The sequence below is a fragment of the Taudactylus pleione genome, unplaced genomic scaffold (assembly GCF_031769625.1).
Source record: "Taudactylus pleione unplaced genomic scaffold, aTauple2 ptg001437l, whole genome shotgun sequence".
NCBI lineage: Eukaryota > Metazoa > Chordata > Amphibia > Anura > Myobatrachidae > Taudactylus > Taudactylus pleione.
In genome coordinates this window covers 1,678,548-1,702,759 of record NW_028285836.1, presented here as the reverse complement: position 1 = coordinate 1,702,759, position 24,212 = coordinate 1,678,548, and the positions used below count along the sequence as shown (strand labels likewise).

Sequence of the window (24,212 nt, the reverse complement as noted above, 5' to 3'; positions counted from 1 at the left end):
ATGCCTGGACATGACGTGTAATGCGAACGAGAAGGGGGAGTTTTTTTAGTCTTACGGCCGCATCCTCCCCTTGCTCGTCCAGCTAACGATCCCATCTTAACGACGCAACTTGCGAGTGCATCATTTGCATATCCGGCCCCTTTTACCTTACGACCGTGCGGCCGCAACGACTGACTCTGAATGAGGTCCACTGTGGGGACAAATACTAGGCAACTCCATTCACTCCCAAAGTTGCAGGAATAACTTGAAAGACGTGTAGTGAAGCCGTGTATGCGCAGTAGCGCATTCAGCTGGGAGGTCAGAGGTCACGGTGATGTTAACACATCTCTGACAGCACTGGTGTCAGGGAGGTAAACAAAGAGGGAGACTTCATAGGGTACTCCCCACTCAACATTGCCACCATAAGTGAAAGTGAAGCTTCAAGCTTCAATGTTGCGTAGTTTCTTAAGTTAAACTATGGTAAAAATAATGTGAATTGAGAGGAATTTAAGCAGAAAAATTGAAAGAACGTGATACTAGACAGTACTGTATTATGGAGCTGTATTATTAATATGATGTCCGCTTTAGTACAGGTCTTGTTCCATATATATTTCCAGTTTTCTAAGAACTTCGTAGGAAATTAGTAAAAGACCTATGCAGAAGTGTCCACATACATCTAGCCTCCTTGCACCTTAAACAGCCCTTCTAGTTGCACCATGCCGTTGCATGACTCGGTAGCGCAGAGTGTCTTTCCCTGCGACTCTTTCCCTTAAAATGTGTCTTGTTCACAAAGCGATGTGAATAGGGCGCACAAGCAGCTTATGCTGTTTAAAATTATATGTGGCATATCTATATTCTGTGTGCGACTGCGGCTGTATCTGCATGCGAAATGCAACGTTTCACAATGTAGCATTTCGCATGCAGAAATAGCTGCATTTGAACACAGAATATAGATATGCCACATATAATTTTAAACAGCATAAGCTGCTTGTGCGCCCTATTCACATCGCTTTGTGAACAAGACACATTTTAAGGGAAAAAGTTGCATGAAACGATGCTCTGCACTACCGAGTTGCACAGCGCTCACGCATTATGTGTAACATGACTTGTAGCACACGAAGGATAGATGTATGTGGACACATCTGTATAGGCACCGTTTTATGTGCAAAACCTGTAATTTGGCAGAATTGTGCAAACGTAGCTACGCTGCATTGTCTTCACTGCTAGTAAAATAAAACCTCATGTGTAGATATCAACAAGTGTCTTCTCAATATTCCAGAACTCCCACCTCGATCTCCATCCTCTGATGAGCAGCTTTCAGGTTCTATAGAGCATCAGGACATTGTGCAAAGCGTGGATTGCAAGATTTGTGGTGACAAAGCTTCTGGGTTCCATTATGGGGTACATGCATGTGAAGGCTGCAAGGTAACCTACATTATACATATTATATATTTTAATTACTATCAGACTACTCCAGCTTGTTAATTCTTATCTTCTTACTAAATGAGAGGAACACTTTTTCACTTTGTGACACGAGGTAAAGAGGATACAGAAATATAAAGTGATGTCAGATGAGGGGGAAGCTCATCACAAAGATTTGACAATATTGCAATAAAGTAATATAATATAATCAAAATTAGTTGCAACACCTTATAAGATCTGAGAAAAACACTGAATGGAATCCAGTAATGTAATGAAAGTGAATTTAATAAAGGTGTCACAACTTGCTCAGGAGGATTTCCTACTGAGGAGCTGAAAGCTGAGGTCCCGGGTTGTGGAAGGAATCTGAGGCGAGCGGCCTGGATGTATGTCCTTCTCATCCACAAGTATCGGATATTGGCGAGACCTGACCAAAGTCGCGGAGTCTAACCTGCTGGGAGGTGTTCACCAGTGACCCCTCCAAGCAGGTTATGGGTTTAAGCTGCACCAAGCAAGCAGGTCGCGGCCCTTTGGTCAGTTATCTGATACAGGTGGGAAATGGAGGGAGATAACAGCAATGAGGCCCAAGAGAGTGTATTTCTGAAAGAAGCACTAGCGAGGATTCTGTACTAGGATATTGTACTGAGTGTGTGGGCAAGGTATCAGATGCACCGCTGGCACAGGAAAGTGACACTGTAGTTGTACTTGGATGTTGTACTGAGTACGCAGGCAAGGCATCAGATGCACCGCTGGCACCGGAGAGTGACACACTGGTAGGATGTACAGAGTACACAGGCAAGGTATCCAGACGCACCGCTGGCACAGGAGAGTAACTAGAAATGACTCGAGAGCAGAATATCAAGGGAACCTGGAACAAAGTGACAGCAAGCAAACACTAGTAGAAACAACATTGTACAGGCAACTTCCTGTTGTCCAGAGCCCAGTAACATACCCCAAGGTAGCAGTCCATTGGATGAAGGGTCAGTCAGGTGATGGAGACTGCCATGGCTGCGCCATTGTTGGCGACCTCGGTAACCAAGTCACGGAGCAGCACATGGATGTCCAAGTGCACCTAAGGCATAATCCTCAGCAAGCACCAGACGTCGGTCCTAGGCCGAAACCTGACAAAAGGGTAGATCTTGACTTTGCCTAGAACATATTCATGGAGATTTATTGTGATGATGTAAAGTGGTCTATCCAGGGAGACCAAATGCTAGAAAATGTTATATGTCATGGATTATCCTGGTAATCAATTTCAAACAATTTTGGCAAACATTATTAATAAGGCCAGAAAGAGATGGTGGGGATGGGTCCTTCCAGTTCGCTGCAATCATGGCATGGACAGCATGTAGGATATAACTAATTAATTGGGTAACGTGAGAAGACAAATTAGAGAGTTTGCAGGGAAGCAAAGAGTATGAAAGGAAAGGGCGCATATGAATACTTGTTAACTAAGTGATGAGGTTATGAACCTTATGCCAATATTGGGACATTTTTCACCACACATGGGACATCGCACCTGTCTGAAAGTATTCCATCCAACATTGATCAGAGATGCTTAAAAGGATTGCATGGGAGCGCACCCGAACAATAAAATAGCTTATAAGCCACTTCTTTAGTCTTAGATTTTGACAGATGTACACAGATCTTTTCTGATTCCTCTGGGTCAAGAGTCTCCCCAATGTCCTCCTTCCACTTTATAATTGTGCAGGTTCTTGGGTGGTTGATTGCATATTGGTAGAGTTTTATGCAGTTTTGAGAGAAGACACCTTGAGCTGGTCCTGCAAAGGAAACAGAGATTCCAGGGTGGTGGGGTGAGACACATTACGAAAAGACTCAATAGAAGCATAGGAATGTCTAATTTGTAAATACTGATAAAAGCAAGAGGAGGGGAGCAAAAAACATTTTTGGAGTTCACTGAAATCTGGGAAACTGTGGAGCTGGGTAACATCAGACACGAATTTGATGAAGTCCAAAACTTAAATCATCTGTGAATGAGGCCTGGCGGGAAGTCTGGGTTATTCTATAGAGGGCTCATTCTGGTGGAGCTTTCAACAAGGGGAAATGCCAATTTTCAAAAATCTCAGATTTTAAGGGATAATTTCAAAGTGGGAGGAGTAGGACAAAAGTAAGGGTCTGTCTGTGGGGTTGAGTCAGAATAGTGTATATGGAGAGAGAAAATAAATTATATTGGCCTCATAACTAAGGATAGCCTGATCTAGGTGGAAAGTTAAGTAATACTCTGATGTTTAATATGCAAAGGCGGACCAGAGGCTTTCTCACAAACCAAATAAATTGGGATTTGCTGCTCTGCAAGTCTCTTAGAAAATGGCAAGGTAATCTAGCCGGAAGTGTCTGAAAAAGATAAAGAAGCCTAGGTAAGATGCTCATCTTAACTGCGGCTATCCTACCAACCCATGATACATAAAGCTTGCCCCAGGAGCACATCTATTTCAAATGGGAAAGAAGAGAAGTTGAGAATTTGTTTTTAAAGTTAGGGAGGGAGTTAGATGTTTCAAGCTGCTGAAAAAATATAGGTGGAACGGTGTGGGAGTTGGAAAGTGTTAGAAGTACATCATCTTTGTAGAGTGCCAATTTGTGCTCATCGGAATACATTTTTATTCCAGTGATATCTTGGATATATTTCAGTGTTCAGGCCAGAAGCTCCATTTAGAAGGGCGAACAAGAGAGGTGACAAGGGACAGCCCTGGAATGTTCAATTAGAAATGTGGAAAGAGGATGAGGAGAAACCATTAATAAGGACTGCCTCTGAGAGGTTATACTAGTGTGCAAAAATCCCGGAGAAAAGAACCAGAGAAACCGATATCACAAAGGACAATATGCATAAATGACCAGCTGATCCTATCAAATGTTTGCCGTGCATCAAAGGCCACAAATAGAGCTGGGGTGACCGCCTTGAAAACTACACATATTATTTCTAAGGCTTGCATGGTGTTGTCTACAGCTTGGTGGCATGGGATGAAGCCAATTTGATAAGGTGATGACCTGAGCTAATCTTTTTGCAAGACAATTTTGTATTAATAATATATAGCTGAAAAACCAATCAGCTCCTGATGCAGAAGCCATAGAAGCCTCTTTAATAGCTTGGGTCAGTTCCTATGGGGTAATGTCTTTATTTGAAAATTCAGCCTGAGCCTGAGAGAGTCAAGGCAAATTACAAGAGGCTATATAATTGTGCATTGATGAGGCAACATGGAATCTTGAGGGAGATTATAAATTAGAGTAATAATCATGGAAACAGTCAGCAAAAGCTTGGGGATTGAAAGTTAGGAAGCCTGAGAAATCTCTAATGGATTCCATCCCATTTTGGAAACACTTATTTTGAAGCTGGAGGGCCAGACGGGAGTCGACCTTGTCACTTCTCTAATAGAATTTCTGGCATAACCAGTGGAGTGTCTTAGCAGCTTCACTAGAGATAAGTTGATATAGCTCACCACAGAGTGGCAAGAGTTTCAGATAGGCCTTGTGCGAGGCACGAAGCTGATGAAAGTGCGCCATTGTTTCTATTTGTTTTTCAAGCTCTTGAAAATGTTTATTGTGTGTCCTGTATTCCTGTGCTAATGAGAACCCCCCAGTGGACTTATGAGCCTCCCATCAAGGCTGCGTACACACCTATGTACATGTATGTATGTATGTATGTATGTATATAAATCTATAACAGTTCCAACAATCGGCACTCCCTATCCAAAACAATTCTTATGGCCCTGTGCCTTCCCTGCAAAAATCCATGTATAGTTCCCAATATGGGCGGCACTCTCTGGTCTTGTTCATTCAATAAAATAAGGGCACGGATGCCTGCATGATATCAATCAACATTTGAATTCTTTACAGAATTTTCATCACGATCATACATGTAATACAACACTTTTCTTACGTTTATAATGTTCAATCAGCCATGCAGTCCGAGTCCTCCCCGTCACGCCCGTCGGGACCCAATGACATCACAAGCCTGTGACGCACGCAATCCGGTGCTCCCTGGGCTGTCGGAGGGGTTACTGGGCAACTTGTGACACCCTCTACTAATTTTCATCAGGATCATACATGTAATACAACACTTTTCTTACGTTTATAATGTTCAATCACCCGTGCAGTCCGCGTCCTCCCCGCCACGCCCGTCGGGACCCAATGACGTAACAAGCCTGTGACGCACGCCATCCGGTGCTCCCTGGGCTGTCGGAGGGGTTACTAGGCAACTTGTGACACCCACTAACATACTGTTACAAAGAAGATCCAATAAAAAAGTTACATTAAAACTACAATAGGAAAGTAGCAAATATTAGTGCGTTGTAAAAGGTTATCTAAATAGTATGTATTTGCTACTTTCTAATTGTAGTTGTAATGTAACTTTTTTATTGGATCTTCTTTGTAACAGTATGGTGGTGGGTGTCACAAGTTGCCTAGGAACCCCTCCAACAGCCCAGCGAGCGGGGGACGGCGTGCGTCGCAGGCTTGTGATGTCACTGGGTCCCGACGGGCGTGTATTACATGTACAAAGTAAATGAAAATGCCAGCGCTCCCTCTAGGAGATACAGGGAATATAATTATAGTGGTAAACAACACACTCGAAACGTAGAGTCACTGGAATAATATATAAATGTCAGTCTCCCAAAACAGTGAAAACTGATTTCTTTTCAAAATTCATTAAAATATCCTTAAAAGACAGTGAAAAAACTGGTTTCTTAGATCCTCCTAGTTGTCACAAATGCTTCTTTAAAAACTTCTTCATATATGACAGCACCTCAAAAAGATCACAAAATGGATTCCACCATGTGAAGTAAAGTAACATTTATTTTTACATAGTCTAAAAACTTCCCAAATACAATTTCAGGAAATATAATAAAGATGGCAGCGTACCAGAATTGACCTTTACAGAAAGGCACAGTGTAAAAGCAGAAGGGGTTACAATGCTACCCCCACAGCAAATCACCTTCCCTGTAGATGGACAGGTTATCTCTCTGTATTGGTGAAGACTGGCAGTCCCTTCAAACCAACGCGTTTCGGCCAGAAAAGCCTTTGTCAAGGTATCTACAAGTGTCTAGAGGTGCCTGATTTATATAGAGAGGTCCAGATGAATGATAAGCCCGCTTTTTTTCTTAATTGCCTAAGTGGGTGTGTTCAAGCGGCGCTATGCGTTCCATTCACTTGGAACGCATGCCCGCTATTTCCGCCGGAAGTGACGGTACGCCCCGCTCGGGTGTAGATTCCCAACACGCTGTGCGTTCCATTGTCGTGGAATGCACAACCGCTGCTTCTGCCGCTGTCTCTGGGTTCTCTGCGCAGTGCGTTCCACTCAGCATTCCCGGATGTTTCGAGTGTGTTGTTTACCACTATAATTATATTCCCTGTATCTCCTAGAGGGAGCGCTGGCATTTTCATTTACTTTGTTTTGTACCTTGGGTGACGTGTGTAGGTCACCAGATATATACCAGCTGCATTCTTTAGTTTTTGGAGCGCGGAAAATTATTGATTTTCTTTCTATCGCGTGTATTACATGTATGATCCAGATGAAAATTCAGTAAAGAATCAAAACATTGATCGATATCATGCAGGTGTCCGTGCCTATATATATATATATATATAGTGGTTGGACCAGGGTAACGTCGAGATATACACCATTCGGAGGGATTGAGTGGAGCACCTGTCAACTAGGAACAGGGCAGCACAGACGGTGTAATGGTTAGCATTACTACCTCACAGCACTGAGGTCATGGGTTCGATTCTCACTACGGCCCTAACTGTGTGGAGTTTGTATATTCTCCCTGTGCTTGCGTGGGTTTCCTCCTGGTACTCCAGTTTCCTCCCACACTCCAAAAATATACTGGTAGGTTAATTGGCTCGCAACAAAAAATTAACCCTAATGTGTATGTGTGTGAGCATGTGGTAGGGAATACAGACTGTAAGCTCCACTGGGGCAGGGACTAATGTGAATGGACAAATATTCTCTCTGTAAAGCGCTGCAGAATATGTGTGCGCTATATAAATAACTGGTAATAAATAAACAGGTCTATTCATGACTGAATAAAGTTAAGTTAAGAATTACATACCTACCATGCGTCATATAAGTTTAAGACCAGAGGAAAGTGCACAAAAAGCCCTAAGAGTCTCAGAGGGAATCTTAGTGATTATAGGGCTGATTCCAATGTGAATGGTATTGCACAGCCGCAAGGAAGCAAATGCAAGTGCACCAGGAGGTGTCTGTTGGAAGTGGAGACACCTCCTGCATGCATTTGCAATCATAGTGCAGCGTCCGTAGATGCTGCTTCAGATAGATGGTTGCTGCGTTGGGTTTTATATAGATCTGGCTCTGGACCCTTAGGTATGATGGATGTGCATAGGAAACAAGGTGGCTTGATAATACTTTGGTTCATGGGTATGAACTGGAGCTTAGGTACACTAGTATAGTATACTCAGAACAGACTTGTGATATGCATGGATACTGGACTGGAACCGGAGTGAACAGACCAGGTCCACTGGTCCCTTGTCTAGTGACCCGTGAAGGCCAGTAAGACCAGATACATACTCCAGGAACAAGGGTGACCTCCAGTACTCAGAATAGTATAGTACTGGTAAATAGGAACTCAGAACTTAAGCCAGGAATCTGAATATTATGGGGTCAGAATATATGAAGTCAGAACTTAACCCAGGAATCTGAATATAATGTTTCAGAGTACAACTTGTGGGAGCTACAACTTTGGTATTTTATGATACCTGATGAACTCCTGCACTGTTAAAACTTAAAAAAAGTGCCCTTCACCAATAACAACCCCCTTTCCCGGAACACACACTTGTTTGTAGGTACTCGGCTGCATCCTGGACTTCGCAGTTAAAGTAATAACAGTGCAGGAAGCACAGGTATCAAAATATAGACATAGGAGTGTGACACTCTAAGAACTCATATAGGGAACTACACCTAGATTCTCAGGAGGTTGACCATAAACCCAAGCCCTTACTCCCATACTAGACAGAAGTCTGTTTAAAGCTAATTGATGTAGTAATACAAATAGCACTTCTAAAGAGTGATTTAACAGAATACTTTCCTGCAGTTAACGTCACTGCAAGCTAGTAACAAACAAGGATTCAATTTAGCTATTTAAGCAGCTAAGAAAAGGGTATGCAGTTATATTTTCCCTACATTAGCAATATATACATTCTTAAGCAATAGTAATAATCCCAGAATTATAATTCAATAAACATGAGTATTTGCAAAACTCAGTAATTTCTTAAGGGGCCTATCCATTACCAGAGTTTGTGAACAATCCGACCAAAACCAGGAGGTTTTAGTCGCATTGTTCACAAAGTTGGGTAATTTATAGCCTGCAAGGACCAGCGATGCGCATGCACGCTGGGTCCTTGCCGTCCCCGACTATCTACTGAACATTCCCATCAACCGGATGATGCTCATCAGGTTCGGCATGTTTAGAGATAGGAGGTTGGGCTCCTGCACTGAATGACGTTCAGTGAACGTTGTTCACTGCGGGCACAGTACGTCGGTGACCTTAAGGTCTGAACGCTAGATGTTCAGACTTTCAGGTCGCCTAATGGATAGGCACCTTTAGATATACAGCAAACTGCAGGATAAGACATTTCAAAACATATGGACTATCCAGAGTAGTATATTAGCCAGGTGTACATCTGCTAGCAATAATATGTAATAGAATGTATCCAGGATACTTAGCAGATAAAGAAACCAGCAATCCTTCTTAGGCAGCTTACAAACAACTAGAACCAGGGACCAGGCAAGACATGGAATCCTGTGGGAGACACAGCCAGAACAGAACAACCCACACAGGCTAGGGATGGCCATCGACCATCAATAATTTGAAATCATCTATGGTTTATGGCTGATGTTGAATTTTTTTTTTTTTTACCATCGATGGCTGAGTCAATGGTTCTTAGCCATCGATGAACGAGTGGGAGCCGATGGTTTTTATTTATTTTTTGGATGTTATCATGCAGTACATTAATTTGTAATTATATGACCCAGAGTGGGTGCTACTATTAGGTAGCAACAATTATTTTGTGGTGAGCGTTTGGGTGTGGGGTACCCAGATTTGCTCTGGCTGGACCTTTTTCAGGGCATCACCACTTAATTCACATAGATATTTTTTCATCACTTTTATATTTGTTTGTCTATTATTTATGTAATTTTAACTCTTTCTCATTATATTAACACTTATTGATTTATCTTTACACATCTATACTTTACACTTCACTATCACCTTTTTTCCCTTTTTCGATTGATGCCCTGGGGATAGTCCTTAGCTAGATTCTTTTGGAGTTCCCTGTGCCTCGGACGTGAAGCCCATAATGTTAGGGACACCAGTATAGAGGAGCCTTGACGCTGGCCTGGCGCTTATTCATATATTTGCAAATGTACAGTATGTAACTAATGCCTCTGAATTTCTATTATTATGTAGGATTCAAATATTTTTGTTGATGTTGCTGCATTGTGCTGGAGGGCAAATCACTTTTTTTATGTAAAAATAAATGAATGTTTGATTCTGAAAGGAATGCTAAGACCCCTATTCATGACAGTACCCCCCTTTCACGTGTGGCTACTGGGCACTTAGGACGGGGCTTATCAAGATAATTGCAATGGAATTTTTTGATTAAGGAGGGGTCAAGATACCCCAATAACAGGGTTTATTAGGAAACCTTCTATAAAAGCTTCTCATCAAAACCTAAGCATGTAGATCAGCCACCCAGGAACATTCCGCAGGTCCTTACCTCTTCCAATGTACCAGGTAATACAACTGTTGCGATTCCAGAGTGGAATCAACTAGAATTGAGTAGAGCAGAGGTTGAGTTGGAAGTTGGTGGGGGTACCCCTTTGAGTGTGCTCTCATTGCTGCATTGTTTTATGGTTGAAGGTTGGAGTCTGGTGCCAGCCTTGAGGGCTGGAATGCAGAGATTAGTCGTGACCAGGGATGTAGGATGTGATGCAGCCTGGAGGGCTGATTAGTCCTTGCAAGTACGGCCTGTGGGCGAAGGTTGATGCAGCCTTTGGGCTAAGGAGGCAGCCTTGAGGGCTGGTCGGACTTGGCAAGTTGCGGCTTGAGGGCCGAGGATGGGGTGCAGTCTTTGGGCTGTTGAAGCAGCCTTAAGGGCTGGTCAGTCTTGGCAAGTTGTGGCCTGAGGGCCGAGGATGAGGTGCAGCCTTTGGGCTGTTGAAGCAGCCTTGAGGGCTGTTCGGTCTTGGCCTGTTGTGGTCTGGAGGCCAAGGATAAGGTGCAGCCTTTGGGCTGAAAGTCTTGGATATGTGGTAGCTTGGCTGAGTTGCGACCAGTGTCGCCAGGATGACACTGGTGATGGTGCGCTGGATTGCACACTCAGAACACTAAGATGCGACCAGTGCTGTTGAGATGACACTGGCGATGGTACGCTGGATTGCTCACTCCAGATGCTGTGATGCTACCAGTGTCATAAGCAGCACATGACAGATGACATGCAGACCGGTCCGCCTAGATGGAACAAAACGACAGGGAGACACTCAACAGACTGGACTCTGGAACTCGACTGACAAGCAGGAGACTGGAAACTGGAAGCACGAGTAACTCTATCACTGGCAAGAAGTGCAGGGCTGGCTGGGTTTTAACAGGAACAGGCCCCAAGCAGCAAGCCTCCCTTAACGATGCAGCTGTGCTGTGCTCAAACAGGAGAATTAATTAGCGTGCACCTGACATTGTACACAGACAGGCAGTAATTAATGCAATGCCTCAGACAGGAGCTGCAAACACTAAAGGGGCATACACGTAACGATTTTTTGAACGATTTTTAACTATAATGACGTCGTTATCATTCAATCTTTGAAAAAATCATTCAGTTTCTGAGTTATAGTGATGAACGATTATAGTTCATGCGCGTTCCCGTTTGCAGTTTGTAGGTCACTCTGACTAACCAACTGAACGATTTTCATTAAGGGAAGTTACAAAAATAGTTTGTAGTTAAAAAAATCGTTCATTACACTTTAAAAAATCGGACAGAAAATCGTTCATAAAATCGTTCAGAAATCGTTGGTAACATAATCGTTACATGTGTATGCACCTTAAGATCTTCTTAACCGCAGATCTTGACAACAACTGTCTCTGAATAATCTTAGACTCAAGAATCCTCTCAACTACAAATTTCTGATGACTATCCACCAGCACCGGTGTTGGTTTTCTGGTAGGCCTAACTGGAAAATTTCTTGTACTGAAAGCAGGTTTAAGCAAAGAACAATGAAATGAGCTAGTAACTTCACACAAAAATATACAGCATTAATTTTATTGCAAATTCTAAATCGTCCAATATATCTATGACCTAATTTATGAAAACGTTGCTTTAATCATAAATTCCGAGTAGAGACCCAAACCATGTCTCCAACCTGGAAATTGCATGGCCTCCTATGTTTATTGACTGCTCTACAAGCACGTTCCTTAGCTCTGTCCAAGGCCACATGAGCAGTCCTCTAGATCTTTTTAAAATGTGCAGCCAAATCACAAATCTCCTTAGGTATCACCTCCTGAGGTATGGTTAATGAAAACGGTTTGGGATTAAGACCTTAATTGCACAAAAATGGGGAAATCCCAGAAGCAGAATGAAACTCATTATTATACGAAATTTTGCCCATGGCAACAAACCAGCCCAATCCTTCTGCTGCTGACCCACATGTAGTCTTAAGAACTGTTCTAAAATCTGGTTAACTTTTTCTGTCTGTCCATTCATCTGGGGATGGTAGGATACTTGCCGATTTTTAAGTTTTCCTCCCTGGAAGAAGCCCGGAGAAGAGAAGCAGGTGGGCGGTGTTGGGGACCGTGCTGGATGGTTTGCGTCATTAAGCCCTGCCCCTCGCTATAATTTACAGTGATTGCTGCATATTTAAATAAGGGGCAGTGCCAAATGACTCGATTCTCATAGAAACGCGTCATTAGGTCCCGCCCCCTAATTACGGACTGCAGATCCCCGGGACTATTCTCCCCATTCTGCCCACTTCACTAGAAAGTGAGCGGAATGCGGGAGAAGTGCCTACTCTTCCGGGGGTGTGGGGGTTACCCAAAAATCAGGAGCCTCCCGCAGGTCCTGGGATTGTAGTCAAGTATGGATGGTAGGCAGTAGAAAAACTCAACTCCACCCCCATCAACAGACAAAACAGCCTCCAGAAACTAGCCACGATATTACTGGGTATACCATGCAAATGAAACATATTAAACACAAACAGTTTTGCCAACTCCCTGGCAGGAGGCAAGCCAACCAAAGGAACAAAATTTGCCATTTTCGAAAATCAATTCACAACAACCCAGATAGCAGTAAATCTCTTGGATTCAGGTAAATCATCAATAAAATCTATGGATAAATGTGTCCATGGTTTAATGGGAATAGGTAACAGAGTCAGTGGACCTAGAGGTTGACCTCTTGGAACTTTCACTCGACCACAATCGGGACAAACCCTAACAAATTTCCTAATGGAATTTTTCATAGAAGTCCACAGATATACCTAGATAACAATTTAAGAGCCTTAAAGATCCCAGGGTGTCCTGAAATGTTACTACAATGCACCTCCTGCAAAACTGTTCACCGCAAGGAGTCTGGAACAAACAATTAACCGGTAACTCAGGGGGCACCTGACTCAGTAGTGTCCTTACAAAGAAAATAGATCTCAGACTGCACATTCTGGACATATATATATAATTGGAGGTGCTACCTGTGGAGACCATTGATATATACACAAAGAAGAAATACAGGTGCACAACTCCAATACATTTTGCAGTAAATACAATAGAGGTATTTGGCATAATCTTGGCCAAGCTTATGGGCGTGCCCATCATATCCGGGTAACCTCTTGTCGGGCAGGTCCCTAACATACTAAGGCTCAAATCCAGAGCGCAGGACACCCCCAAACTAGCCCAGCCAATCCACCCCAAAGCACTGCTCTAATAAGAAAAGTGGAGTGTTAAGAGTAGCCGCTGGCCGCATATAAAGCATAAAAATAAAAAAGTGAAATACATATATATAAAGGAAACAGACAGTAAAGTATTAAAATGTGTTAAAGGAAAATGTGTTATACTGCTGTGCCCTGTAATGTCTTTAACTGTTGATCTAACTCTTTAGCCAAACCCAGAACAATTCTGTGACCGGATGACCTTGGCCAACACCCGATTACAGATTAGTTTTGATCCTCACTGGATCTTGGGGTATCAGGGATTCCCTCTTACCATCAGTAACCACCTGTTACTGACTCCGCCCACTGCGTTGTAGGCGTGTAACTTTGCTGTGTATGCTCCGACGAGCTGTGACCACACCTTCTGATTGGTGTAGGCTGATTCCACCTGAGCCCTCACAATGGACCAGGCTCTGCTGGCAGAGAGCTTGAGCTTGGAGACACTGGGCTCAAACCAGAACAGCCAGAGAACAGAATAGCATTTGGCGCAATTTTGTTGTTGCAGGATTCAATGTAGTCATAAAGGCAAGATATTTATTGCTCAAGTAGTCTTATTTGATGTCCATAAGAAAAATATATGAACTTACAACACCAGGTGCTATTTTAAATATAAAACAAAAGTTGTTTGTAAATAATGTATAAAGAGTCGCTACCTAATAAATAGTTCTGATATTACTACTTAACAATAAACAATTAATAAGAGGTGGTATCTGAAATTATTCACCTCAGGGTGCACTCACATAGACATAAGGATACATATAATACAATAAAATATTTTATTAAAATTACACAGTATTAACATATAAAAAACATTTATAAATCAGCATCTAAATGGCCATTCTCGCATAACCATCATAATGGATCAATAATAGCGTGTGTGAACAATCAAAGGTCCACTTGTGTAAATAAGTATATTGATCTTCTTTAAGGTTGTAATTATGCCCAAATAGAGCAATATTGCACTCAAGTCCCGTCAAAAATTATGCTCCTTATTAGGCGGGGGGGGGGGTAATGAGATTTCCAAAGCAAGTTTCAGCTGTTAAATGTCCACTCCAGTAATACCTGAAGTTTGCCAATCAACACTCTCTGCAGCCAACCAAAAGGTGATTCAAGGTAGCTATTTCAAAGAGGGTGAAGATTTAGTGGTACAGTCTCGGTATATTTACCCAGCTCTCCTCTCCCTGACGTCTGTAGGGGCACTGCTGGTCCAAAATGCTGCTATCTTGCTATTGCAAAGGTGTAAAATCCCTTTCTCTGTATGGTTGCAGGGGGATAGATGTTCTCTGTATGTGCTCTCACCTCACACAGCAGATTCCTGTTCTCACTGCAGAGCCACGGCTTGAGACAATGTTGCAATCTGGATATGTGAGAATATCAACCTGTTGAAGAAGCCGTCACATGACGGGGAAACGCGTTAGTGATTTTATATTCGTATAGTTGCAGGGACAACATCTATCCCCCTGTAACCATATGGAGAAAGGGATTTTACACCGTTACAATAGCAAGATAACAGCAGCATTTCGGATCAGCAGTGCCCCTACAGACGTCAGGAAGAGGAGAGCTGGGTAATTATACCGAGACTGTACCACTAAATCTTCACCCTCTTTGAAATAGCTACCTTGAATCACCTTTTGGTTGGCTGCAGAGAGTGTTGATTGGCAAACTTCAGGTATTACTGGAGTGGACATTTAACAGCTGAAACTTGCTTTGGAAATCTCATTACCCCCGCCCCCCTAATAAGGAGCATAATTATTGATGGGACTTGAGTGCAATATTGCTCTATTTGGACATAATTACAACCTTAAAGGAGATCAATATACTTATTTACACAAGTGGACCTTTGATTGTTCACACACGCTATTATTGATCCATTATGATGGATATGCGAGAATGGCCATTTAGATGATGATTTATAAATGTTTTTTATATGTTAATACTGTGTAATTTTAATAAAATATTTTATTGTATTATATGTATCCTTATGTCTATGTGAGTGCACCCTGAGGTGAATAATTTCAGATACCACCTCTTATTAATTATTTGATGTCCAAAAAGATACACACAAACCAGGCTTGCAGGCCTTGTATATATAGTCAGAACAAACAATACAACATGGTGAAATCCTCCCACAGTTGGTCTTGTATACCAATCAGACCATCTATCCCAAATGTAATTAATTACAACTCACATCCCACAGGAACTATTAATTTACTTTCATCCTTTGATACATTTAACACACAGAGTCAAAATATCTATGTAGGTTAACCAGCATTAGTATTAGCATTCTTTCTTCCTCCAATATGCAGGAAATCATGGAAAACAACTGTTTTTCCCCAAAGGCACAGACACGTAGGGGTAAATTTACTAACAATCGAGATTGGTCGAGATGTCAATCTCGGGTGATTTAAGGGTTGATTTTCATCTTGCAAATTTACTAAAAGTAAAGTCGGGTGAGATAGAGAGAGATTTCTCTCTTCTCACTTGTAAAACTCGGGGGAGATAGCCATCTCGAATCAACTCACCATCAGGCAAATCACAAGTACTTTTCACCTAAAATATACATCTGTCAAATTTACCAAGAATAGGGATGACAAGCTCGGGTGAGATGACAGCAAACTCTCTGCCCAAATCGCTTTTCTAACTCTCCACCTCCTGAGCTGCGAGTTAGCCCGAAACATACACAAATCATTGTGATTTGTGTCTGTTTCTCCCTTTAATAAGTAAAAAAAAATGGGTTAAATTAATTAAAAAAATTACGTGAGGTCTCCCCCCCAAAACCTAACCCTCCCCGGACTTGTCAGCCTCTCCTGGTACCTAAAATTATGGGGAACAAAACGAGTAGAGTTCCATCATAACTTAGGTACCAGCACCAGGCTGCAGGGCCAGTCCTGGTTTTAAATATAGCGGGAAAACATTGCGTAGGGGTCCCCCTATATTTAAAACCAGCACCGGACCCAAAATGTCCTGGGTGTAATGCCACAGCCCAGAGACCCTATTACCAGGTCTCCAGGGCCAAAGCATTATCACCCCAAGCCACTCAGGCCAAGCCGGGGATCTCAGGGGAGGTGGGGACCCCTTAAAAAAGGGGTCCTCCCTCTCCCGTAACCCCAGGTCTGGTCTGAAGCCTGGGGCTCTTCCCCACACCCCTGGGATGTGGGTACGGGGATAATAAAGTGTTAAGAAACTATTGTATTTTACATCGGTGCTAGAGGTGCAAGCATGCCTGACCTTTGGCACTTGTGGAACTACAAGTGCCAGTAGGCGGCCAGCACCCAAACCTCCACTGTAAAATAAATAGTTAAATAAAGACAAAACACACACACCTTAGACAGTAAAAGTTTAATAAACACATACATCATTCACACATACTTACCTGTACTAGCCAGTTGGTCCACTTGTCCCAAGTAGAAATCCGTGTGCATGGCCCTGCAAAAAAGATCCTATACTCACCTACATCCTGGTGCTGCTCTCCATAGCAGCCACGATCTTGTTAAAACAAAAAAGACTTACCCGAAGGAGGATCTTGAAGAAGTCTGGCTATTTGGCAGTTTGACGAAATGCGTTGAGGAGTTTTTGGTGTGAGGAGTAGTCCATACCTTGCGTTTGGTGACCTGACTCAGCTAAGCTCAAAATTCTGTTCTTAGATGTACGTTTTAGATGCTGTTTTATTAAATGTGATTTTTTTTTTATATTTTACTCATTGGTACCTTTGTTCCCTCCTTTTTAAATAAGCCACGTGAGTGACAGTGTGGACGTCAGGACAAAAGTCAAGAGTCCTTTGGTACGAGCACATGCACTATATTATGGGTAGGGGTATTTATTGGCTATAAGGTATATATTTATTGGAGTTTTTTGCACAAGCACTGTGCACTTTTTTGCTATACACTTTTGTGTTTTGTGTGATATGCACTAGTGCACTTTTACAAACCTATATAGTTGGCATTTATATGCATGCAACACTTTTGTCATATTTATATGATATTTTACTAATACAATTATTTTTCACTATATTAAATTTCTGGAGTTTTGAAGGAAGATTTTATACTCCTGGAATAACTACACAGTTTCGATATTGACACACTAGATGGCGCTGCTGTTTCACTATTGTTGAACTATTATTTGGACTTTTGGAACAACGGTCTTCTATTGGAAACGTTAAAGCTGCCACTCAATACAAATGAGGGCGTGGGACTGTAAGAAGGACTTTATTCTATTATCCTGGACTTCCACCACTTGTTTTTAGAACAATCCACCACTATTATTTCATATATATATCATCATTTTTCTCTGTAAATATATTTAATGGGCTATTGTAATGACAGTTTCACCAAATGACAGCAACAACCCATGCAATCCACACATGCAAAGAAATCAAACCATAGATGCCTATAAATTAAGTTATGTGTAATAATGTGAAATGACACAGGGAAAAAGTAATGAACACGCTTACTGAAATTTATTTAATACTTCGTACAAAAGCCTTTGTTGATAATGACAGCTTCAAGCCGACTCCTGTAGGGAGAAACTAGTCGCATGCATTGCTTAGGTGTGATTTTGGCCCATTCTTCCACATAGTCTTGAAGGTTCCCTATGAACTCTGATATTTAGTTATTTCCATATATATGTGTGTGTGTGCATTACTGTTGGAACAAATCCCATCTCCCAGCATTGGAACTTGTCTATGCCAGGTCCCAGCATCATGCAGAGGCCAGCGCAGCCTGGGTCTAAGTGCTCCTGACTGCAGTCCTGCTCCTTGCCAATATCTATCACATTTACAACTGGCGCTTCCACGCTGATTGGTCCATTCAAAAATGGTGCAGAAACATGAGGGGTTAACCCCTTCAGTGCTGTGGTGGCCATTTTATCCACGTGGGCCAGGTCTTCGGCCACAAATTATTTCAGGCAAAATAATGGGAATCTCTAGAACAACCTTAGAATGTATATACAAAAAGCTTCTGGACAGCGTATCAGCCTTCTTAGAACCTAGCTGAAATGAGATGCTTCCATTGGCATGGGTGCCGCCATCTTGCCCGTGGCCATGTGATTCAAGCTGTCCAATCCTGGTGGGTCATGTGTTCTTTCCAGCCAGTCACAGCGCGGCACTGAGTATTTAGGAAGGTCCAGAGCCTTCCTTCCTTTGCCAGTGTAACGTGTTTCTCAGTTGCGGCTGAGAGAGAGTACCTGTGCCTTACCTGCCTCCTTGGAAGCGCTACTAGTCTGAACCTTGCCTGCTCCAACCTGCTGGACTTACCCTGCACCCTCCATTTACCTTTTCACCTGCCTGAGTACCTGAACCTGCTGTTTCCCTGCACCTAGCCTCCACTCACTCCCAGCTAGACTTCATTACCTCTGCCTGCATTCTGTTACAGCTCACCATACCTGCATTCTGTTACAGCTCACCATACCTGTACACTGGACTATTCCTGCCTGTCAGTATCTGGACATTCTCTCTTTTACCCCCACTACAGCTATCAAGTGCACTTTAGTGCTATACCTGGACTTTTTTGTTTGCCATTCTCATGTCTTCTAAGCCACTTATTAAAAACTCCACTTTTTCATTTAAATCTGCTTCTGTGTCTGCTCCTATCACCACTCCGGGTCCACAACAAAATCAGAATCTCACACCTATATTTTACTCCTTCCAACCAATGCTTCCACTCCTCCAGAGCTCACGAATACCAACATCGTACTTGAGCTTGGGTTCAGAAAATTTCCTAGAGAAAAAGGAACACGGATGCAACCTCTTGTCCTTCTCCCTGACCTGAGACAACACTGCTCCTGCCCCCACCTTAGAGGCATCAACCTCCACAATAAAGGGAGCACCTAAATTGGGATGAATTAACACTGGAGCAGTCATGAAAGCCTTCTTTAGAGAAATAAAAGCTAACTCTGATTCAGAATCCCAATCGGAAGGATCAGCCCCCTTTTTAGTCTTATTCGTGAGAGGAGCAACCACTACAGAAAACACCTTAATGAATCTCCTATAATAATTGGCAAATCCTAAAATTCTTTGGGGTGCCCTTAATATTAAGGGGTTTAGCCCAATCCTCAATGGCCCGGATTTTAACAGGATCCTTAGAAAAACCTTGCCCTGGAAAATAACATACCGCAGAAATGATACCTCAAATTCACATTTTCAATTTTACCATAAAGGCTGTTAGCACGTATCTTCTGCAGAACTTGACACATTATTCCTATGTTTCTCAAGATTCCAGGAATAGATCATAATGTCTTCTAGGTAAATCACCACAAACCTGCCTAAAACACCCAGAAATACATAATTTATAAAATCCTGAAACACAGCAAGTGCATTAGTAAGCCCAAATGGCATGACTAATGACTCATAATGACCAGAATGAGTGACGAATGCAGTTTTCCATTGGTCGCCCTCACAAATGCAAATCAAATTATATGCACTTCTAAGGTCTCAAAAAATGGAGGTTCCTTTTAAGTTGATCAATAATTTATGAATAAGGGGCAAAGGTAATTGTTTTTGACTGAGATCTTATTCAAGCCTATGTAATCCATACTTCAATTGTGAGCACCGCTAAGGTAACTTAAGGTTACTTTCGCGGTTCACACCATTGAAGTCAATTGTGGGAACCGCTCATTGGCTGAGAGGCAAAAAACTCGCCTCTCTCAGCCAATGAGCACTCAGCACCAGGATTTCTATAGTGAAAATCTGCCACTGAGTTGTCATTCGGGAAGTGCTGTCATTAGCGGACAGTACTAATGTCCGCTGGTCTGTGAATTTTAGTTTTTTTGCTTTGCCAAGCCCTACAGATGCCTACAAGAAATGAAGAGGACATGATTCATGCATAGGAGGGGGTGAGTATGGAATTTTTGTACAGTAATAGTATGGATTACTACTGGACAAGTGGACGTGAATTGGCTACAGGGATACATAGGTGAGTATGTGAGATAGTGAGTGTGAGTGTACATGTATGTTTTTATAAACTTTTACTTTCATGGTGTGTGTTCTGTAGTTTTTTCAATATTTGTTTTGCAGTGGAATTACAGGTACCAGCGGGCCCGTAATGACCCGCATACTGATACCTGGCTGCTGGATCGAGAGGAGCCACGGATCGAGAGGAGCAGAAGAGGGAGAAGGAAATAAGGTAAGTGGCAATGGTATTGGGGGGAGGAAAAGGCTGAGACACACGTCGGGGGAGGAAAGAGGCAGAGACATGCTAGGGGGAAAGAGGCTGAGACGCTGGGGGGGGAAAGAGGCTGAGACACACTGGGGGGGGGAAGAGGCTGAGACGCTGGGGGAAATAGGCTGAGACACGCTGGGGGGGGGAAAGAAGCTGAGAAAAGCAGGGGGAAGAGGCTGAGACATGCTGGGGGGGAAGAGGCTGAGACGCTGGGAGGGAATGAGGCTGAGACACACTGGGGGGGAAGAGGCTGAGACACGCTGGGGGGGGAAGAGGCTGAGACACGCTGGGGGGGAGAAAGAGGCTGAGACACACTGGGGGGGGAAAGAGGCTGAGACACACATCGGGGGAGGAAAGAGGCTGAGACACACGATGGGGGAGGAAAGAGGCTGAGACACGCTGATGGGGGATAGATGCTGAGACATGCTGGTGGGGGACAGATGCTGAGACACACATCGGGGGAGGAAAGAGGCTGAGACAAGCTGATGGGGGACAGAGGCTGAGACACGCTGGGGTGGGGAAGAGGCTGAGACACATGCTGGGGGGGGAGGCTGAGACACATGCTGGGGGGGAAGAGGCTGAGACACATGCTGGGGGGGAAGAGGCTGAGACACATGCTGGGGGGGAGAGGCTGAGACACATGGGGGAAGAGGCTGAGACACGTGGGGGGGGAAGAGGCTGAGACACGCTGGGGGAAGAGGCTGAGACATGCTGGGGGAAGAGGCTGGGACACACTGGGGAAAGAGGCTGGGACACACTGGAGGAAGAGGCTGAGACACGATGCGGGGGAGAGGCTGAGACACACATCGGGGGAGGAAAGAGGCTGAGATATGCTGGGGGAGGAAAGAGCCTGAGACACACATCGGGGGAGGAAAGAGGCTGAGACACGCTGGTGGGGGACAGATGCTGAGACACGCTGGGGGGGAAAGAGGCTGGGACACACGCTGGGGGGGGAAGAGGCTGAGACATGCTGGGGGGGGATGAAGCTGACACACACGTCGGGGGAGGAAAGAGGCTAAGACACGTTGGGGGGAGGAAAGAGGCTGAGACATGCTGGGGGGGAAGAGGCTGAGACATGCTGGGGAGGGGAAGAGGCTGAGACATGCTGGGGGGGAGAGAGGCTGAGACATGCTGGGGGGGAGGGAAAGAGGCTGAGACACGCTGGTGGGGGAAAGAGGCTGAGTCACGCTGGGGGAAAGAGGCTGAGACACGCTGGGGGAAAGAGGCTGAGACACACGCTGGGGGGAGAAAGAAGCTGAGACACACATCGGGGGAGGAAAGAAGCTGAGACATGCTTGGGGGAAAGAGGCTGAGATACATGCTGGGGGGGGAAAGAGGCTGAGACGCACGCTGGGGGGGAAAGAGGCTGAGACACGCTGGGGGGGAAAGAGACTGAGACATGCTGGTGGGGAAAGAGGCTGAGACACACGCTGGGGGGGAAAGAGGCTGAGACACACGCTGGGGGGGAAAGAGGCTGAGACACGCTGGGGGGAAAGAGGCAGAGACACATGCTGGGGAGGAAAGAAGCTGAGACACGCTTGGGGGAAGAGGCTGAGACAGATGCTGGGGGGGGAATGAGGCTGAGACACTGAGGGGGAAGAGGCTGAGACATGCTGGGGGGAGAAAGAGGCTGAGACATGCTGGGGCTGGGGGCGAAGAGTCTGACATGTTGGTGCTGGGACACACGCTGGGGGGAAGAATGAGGCAGAGAATGCTGGGGATGGAGGGAGAATAAGGCTGACATGCTGGGGCTGGGACACACCCTGGGACTGGGGAGAGAGAATTAGGCTCACATGCTGGGGCTTGGGGAGAGAATGAGGCTGACACGCTGGGGCTGGACAGACTGGAGTTACTGACTGGGAGGCAGTGAGGGGTGGTGAAAAAACAAGGCTGGGCAGCAGGACAGACACTGGATTTAATTACTGGGGGGGAGTGAGGGGTGGTGAAAAAATGTTGGGGTGCGGGGTGCCAGGAATGAGCGGGGTGGGGGGGACCCAAAGCATATTCTTGCACCTGGGCCCACCACTCTCCAGTTCCCCCACTGGTGCAAATACTCATGCAGCAGGTAAAAGTAATATCCAAAGTAGGTACCCCAAACCTACACACATAAATGTCACAAAGTTAAATGCAGAAATCACATAACCTGCGCTTAGTAAAAAAATTCCACCTAGGTGTGACCCTTTGGTAGCTTTCAATCCACTGGATTATAGTATGTACTGTATATCATGTAGTAGTCCTTTAGGGATGGATCCTCTCATAGGACGTTGTTTTACTCAAAACAATAAAGAAAGTGCATATAGTGAAGCACAATTTAATAAACAACAAAATAATACATAAAACATCAAGACAATGTTGCAGCATTTATCCCCTAGACGGGGTGTCCCACATAGACATAGGAGTTGCAATTACCGAATGGCAGAGAGAACTGTCAACGGGCTGTTCTCAATGAGCGTGTGATGTAAACATCTCAGTGGAAATCTCGGGCATTCCACTGGGCACCGCTCACATCACCATCTGTCCGGCTCTGCAAGACCTCTGTCAGTCCGTTGTGTCCCCCGTATCCACCGATGCGTTTCGACCCCTGGTTCTGGGATCTTTTTCAAGGTACATTTCAATGGTGAATGCTGCTCAAAGTTCCGTACAGTCCTTAAATACCGGGGCAATCCAATCACAATGCTGCCGCTGCGGCTGATCCCTAGACATAAACCAACTACAATGTCCATGATCCTTTGCGGCGGCGGACACGTGTTTCCTCCGGGTGTTACATCATATCAAGGATCTTCGGAGTTATAACATAGGGCCTGATTCAGACCTGGTCGCAAGCGCATGCGTGAGACCCGGATAGCGACGGGCAATCCGTCGCTCAGGGTCTTGCACCAAAGGGGGCGTACCACAAGGGTCTCGTCGCAAACTGATGGTTGCGATGGTCTTGACCATCGCGACCATCATCCTGGCCGCTCACATTAGCTGTGGGTGGCAACCCACAGCAATGCGAGCAGCCAGGAGGCCGTTCCATCAAAAAAAAAAAAAAAGACGCCCTGATTCAGAGTGTCTGGCTCTGAATCAGGTCCATAGTCTGCATTTAATCAATGGACAAGATACTGTCTTCCCCCAATTGCGTCATATCTAGTATTACTCTCAGTGTCTGCTGTTGTTGTCATAGTGATATATACACAACTGAAAGGCTTGTATTCGTATTCTGTCATCTCCGGAGACGCAATGTACGATCATAATGTATCAATCCATGGGGAGACAATATCCCATTTTGTGATCCTCGGTAGATAAAACACAATGAATTAGATATATAAAAGCAATATTTGAAAATGATTAAATATTAATAAAATGAATGAAATTAATAGAACCACTACTACAAGAGACTATAAAGTGCAGACATGCAGTGAAAAGTGCGATAGTGCCAAAATATTGCATATATGTGCAAACAAAATTAAAGAAACCATTTGACCTCAAAATCGAGGTTAAGGCCCGCCGGGTTTAGGGTCCCTAATTCAAAAATGTTTCTCATCTCAGCCTTTGCTAATTGTTTGGCTAAATCTCTCCTCAGCCAATGGTCTTTAATATTTTGTAGACCCATGAAGCATCTTATATCAGCTGGGTTGCTATTGTGATATTTTTTATATATATTTTTTATTTTTCACTCCAGCCATTTTCAAACCAGCAATCCTTCTTAGGCAGCTTGCAAACAGCTAGGACCAGGGACCAGG

The 24,212-nt window shown here is 44.0% G+C and overlaps 1 protein-coding gene across 4 annotated transcripts in view; it reads left to right on the top strand.

Annotated features, from left to right (window-relative positions):
• Positions 1 to 24,212, top strand: part of PPARD (peroxisome proliferator activated receptor delta) — a 138,268-nt gene that overhangs the window by 50,332 nt on the left and 63,724 nt on the right. For 3 of the 4 annotated variants that reach the window (XM_088463717.1, XM_088463719.1, XM_088463718.1), the window contains exon 2: positions 1,259 to 1,404. The exons of the other annotated variant lie outside the window; for it this stretch is intronic. In XM_088463717.1, coding sequence (XP_088319843.1) covers positions 1,259 to 1,404 — 146 coding nt within the window. The remainder of the gene's footprint in view (positions 1 to 1,258; positions 1,405 to 24,212) is intronic. 4 annotated transcript variants of the gene reach the window in all.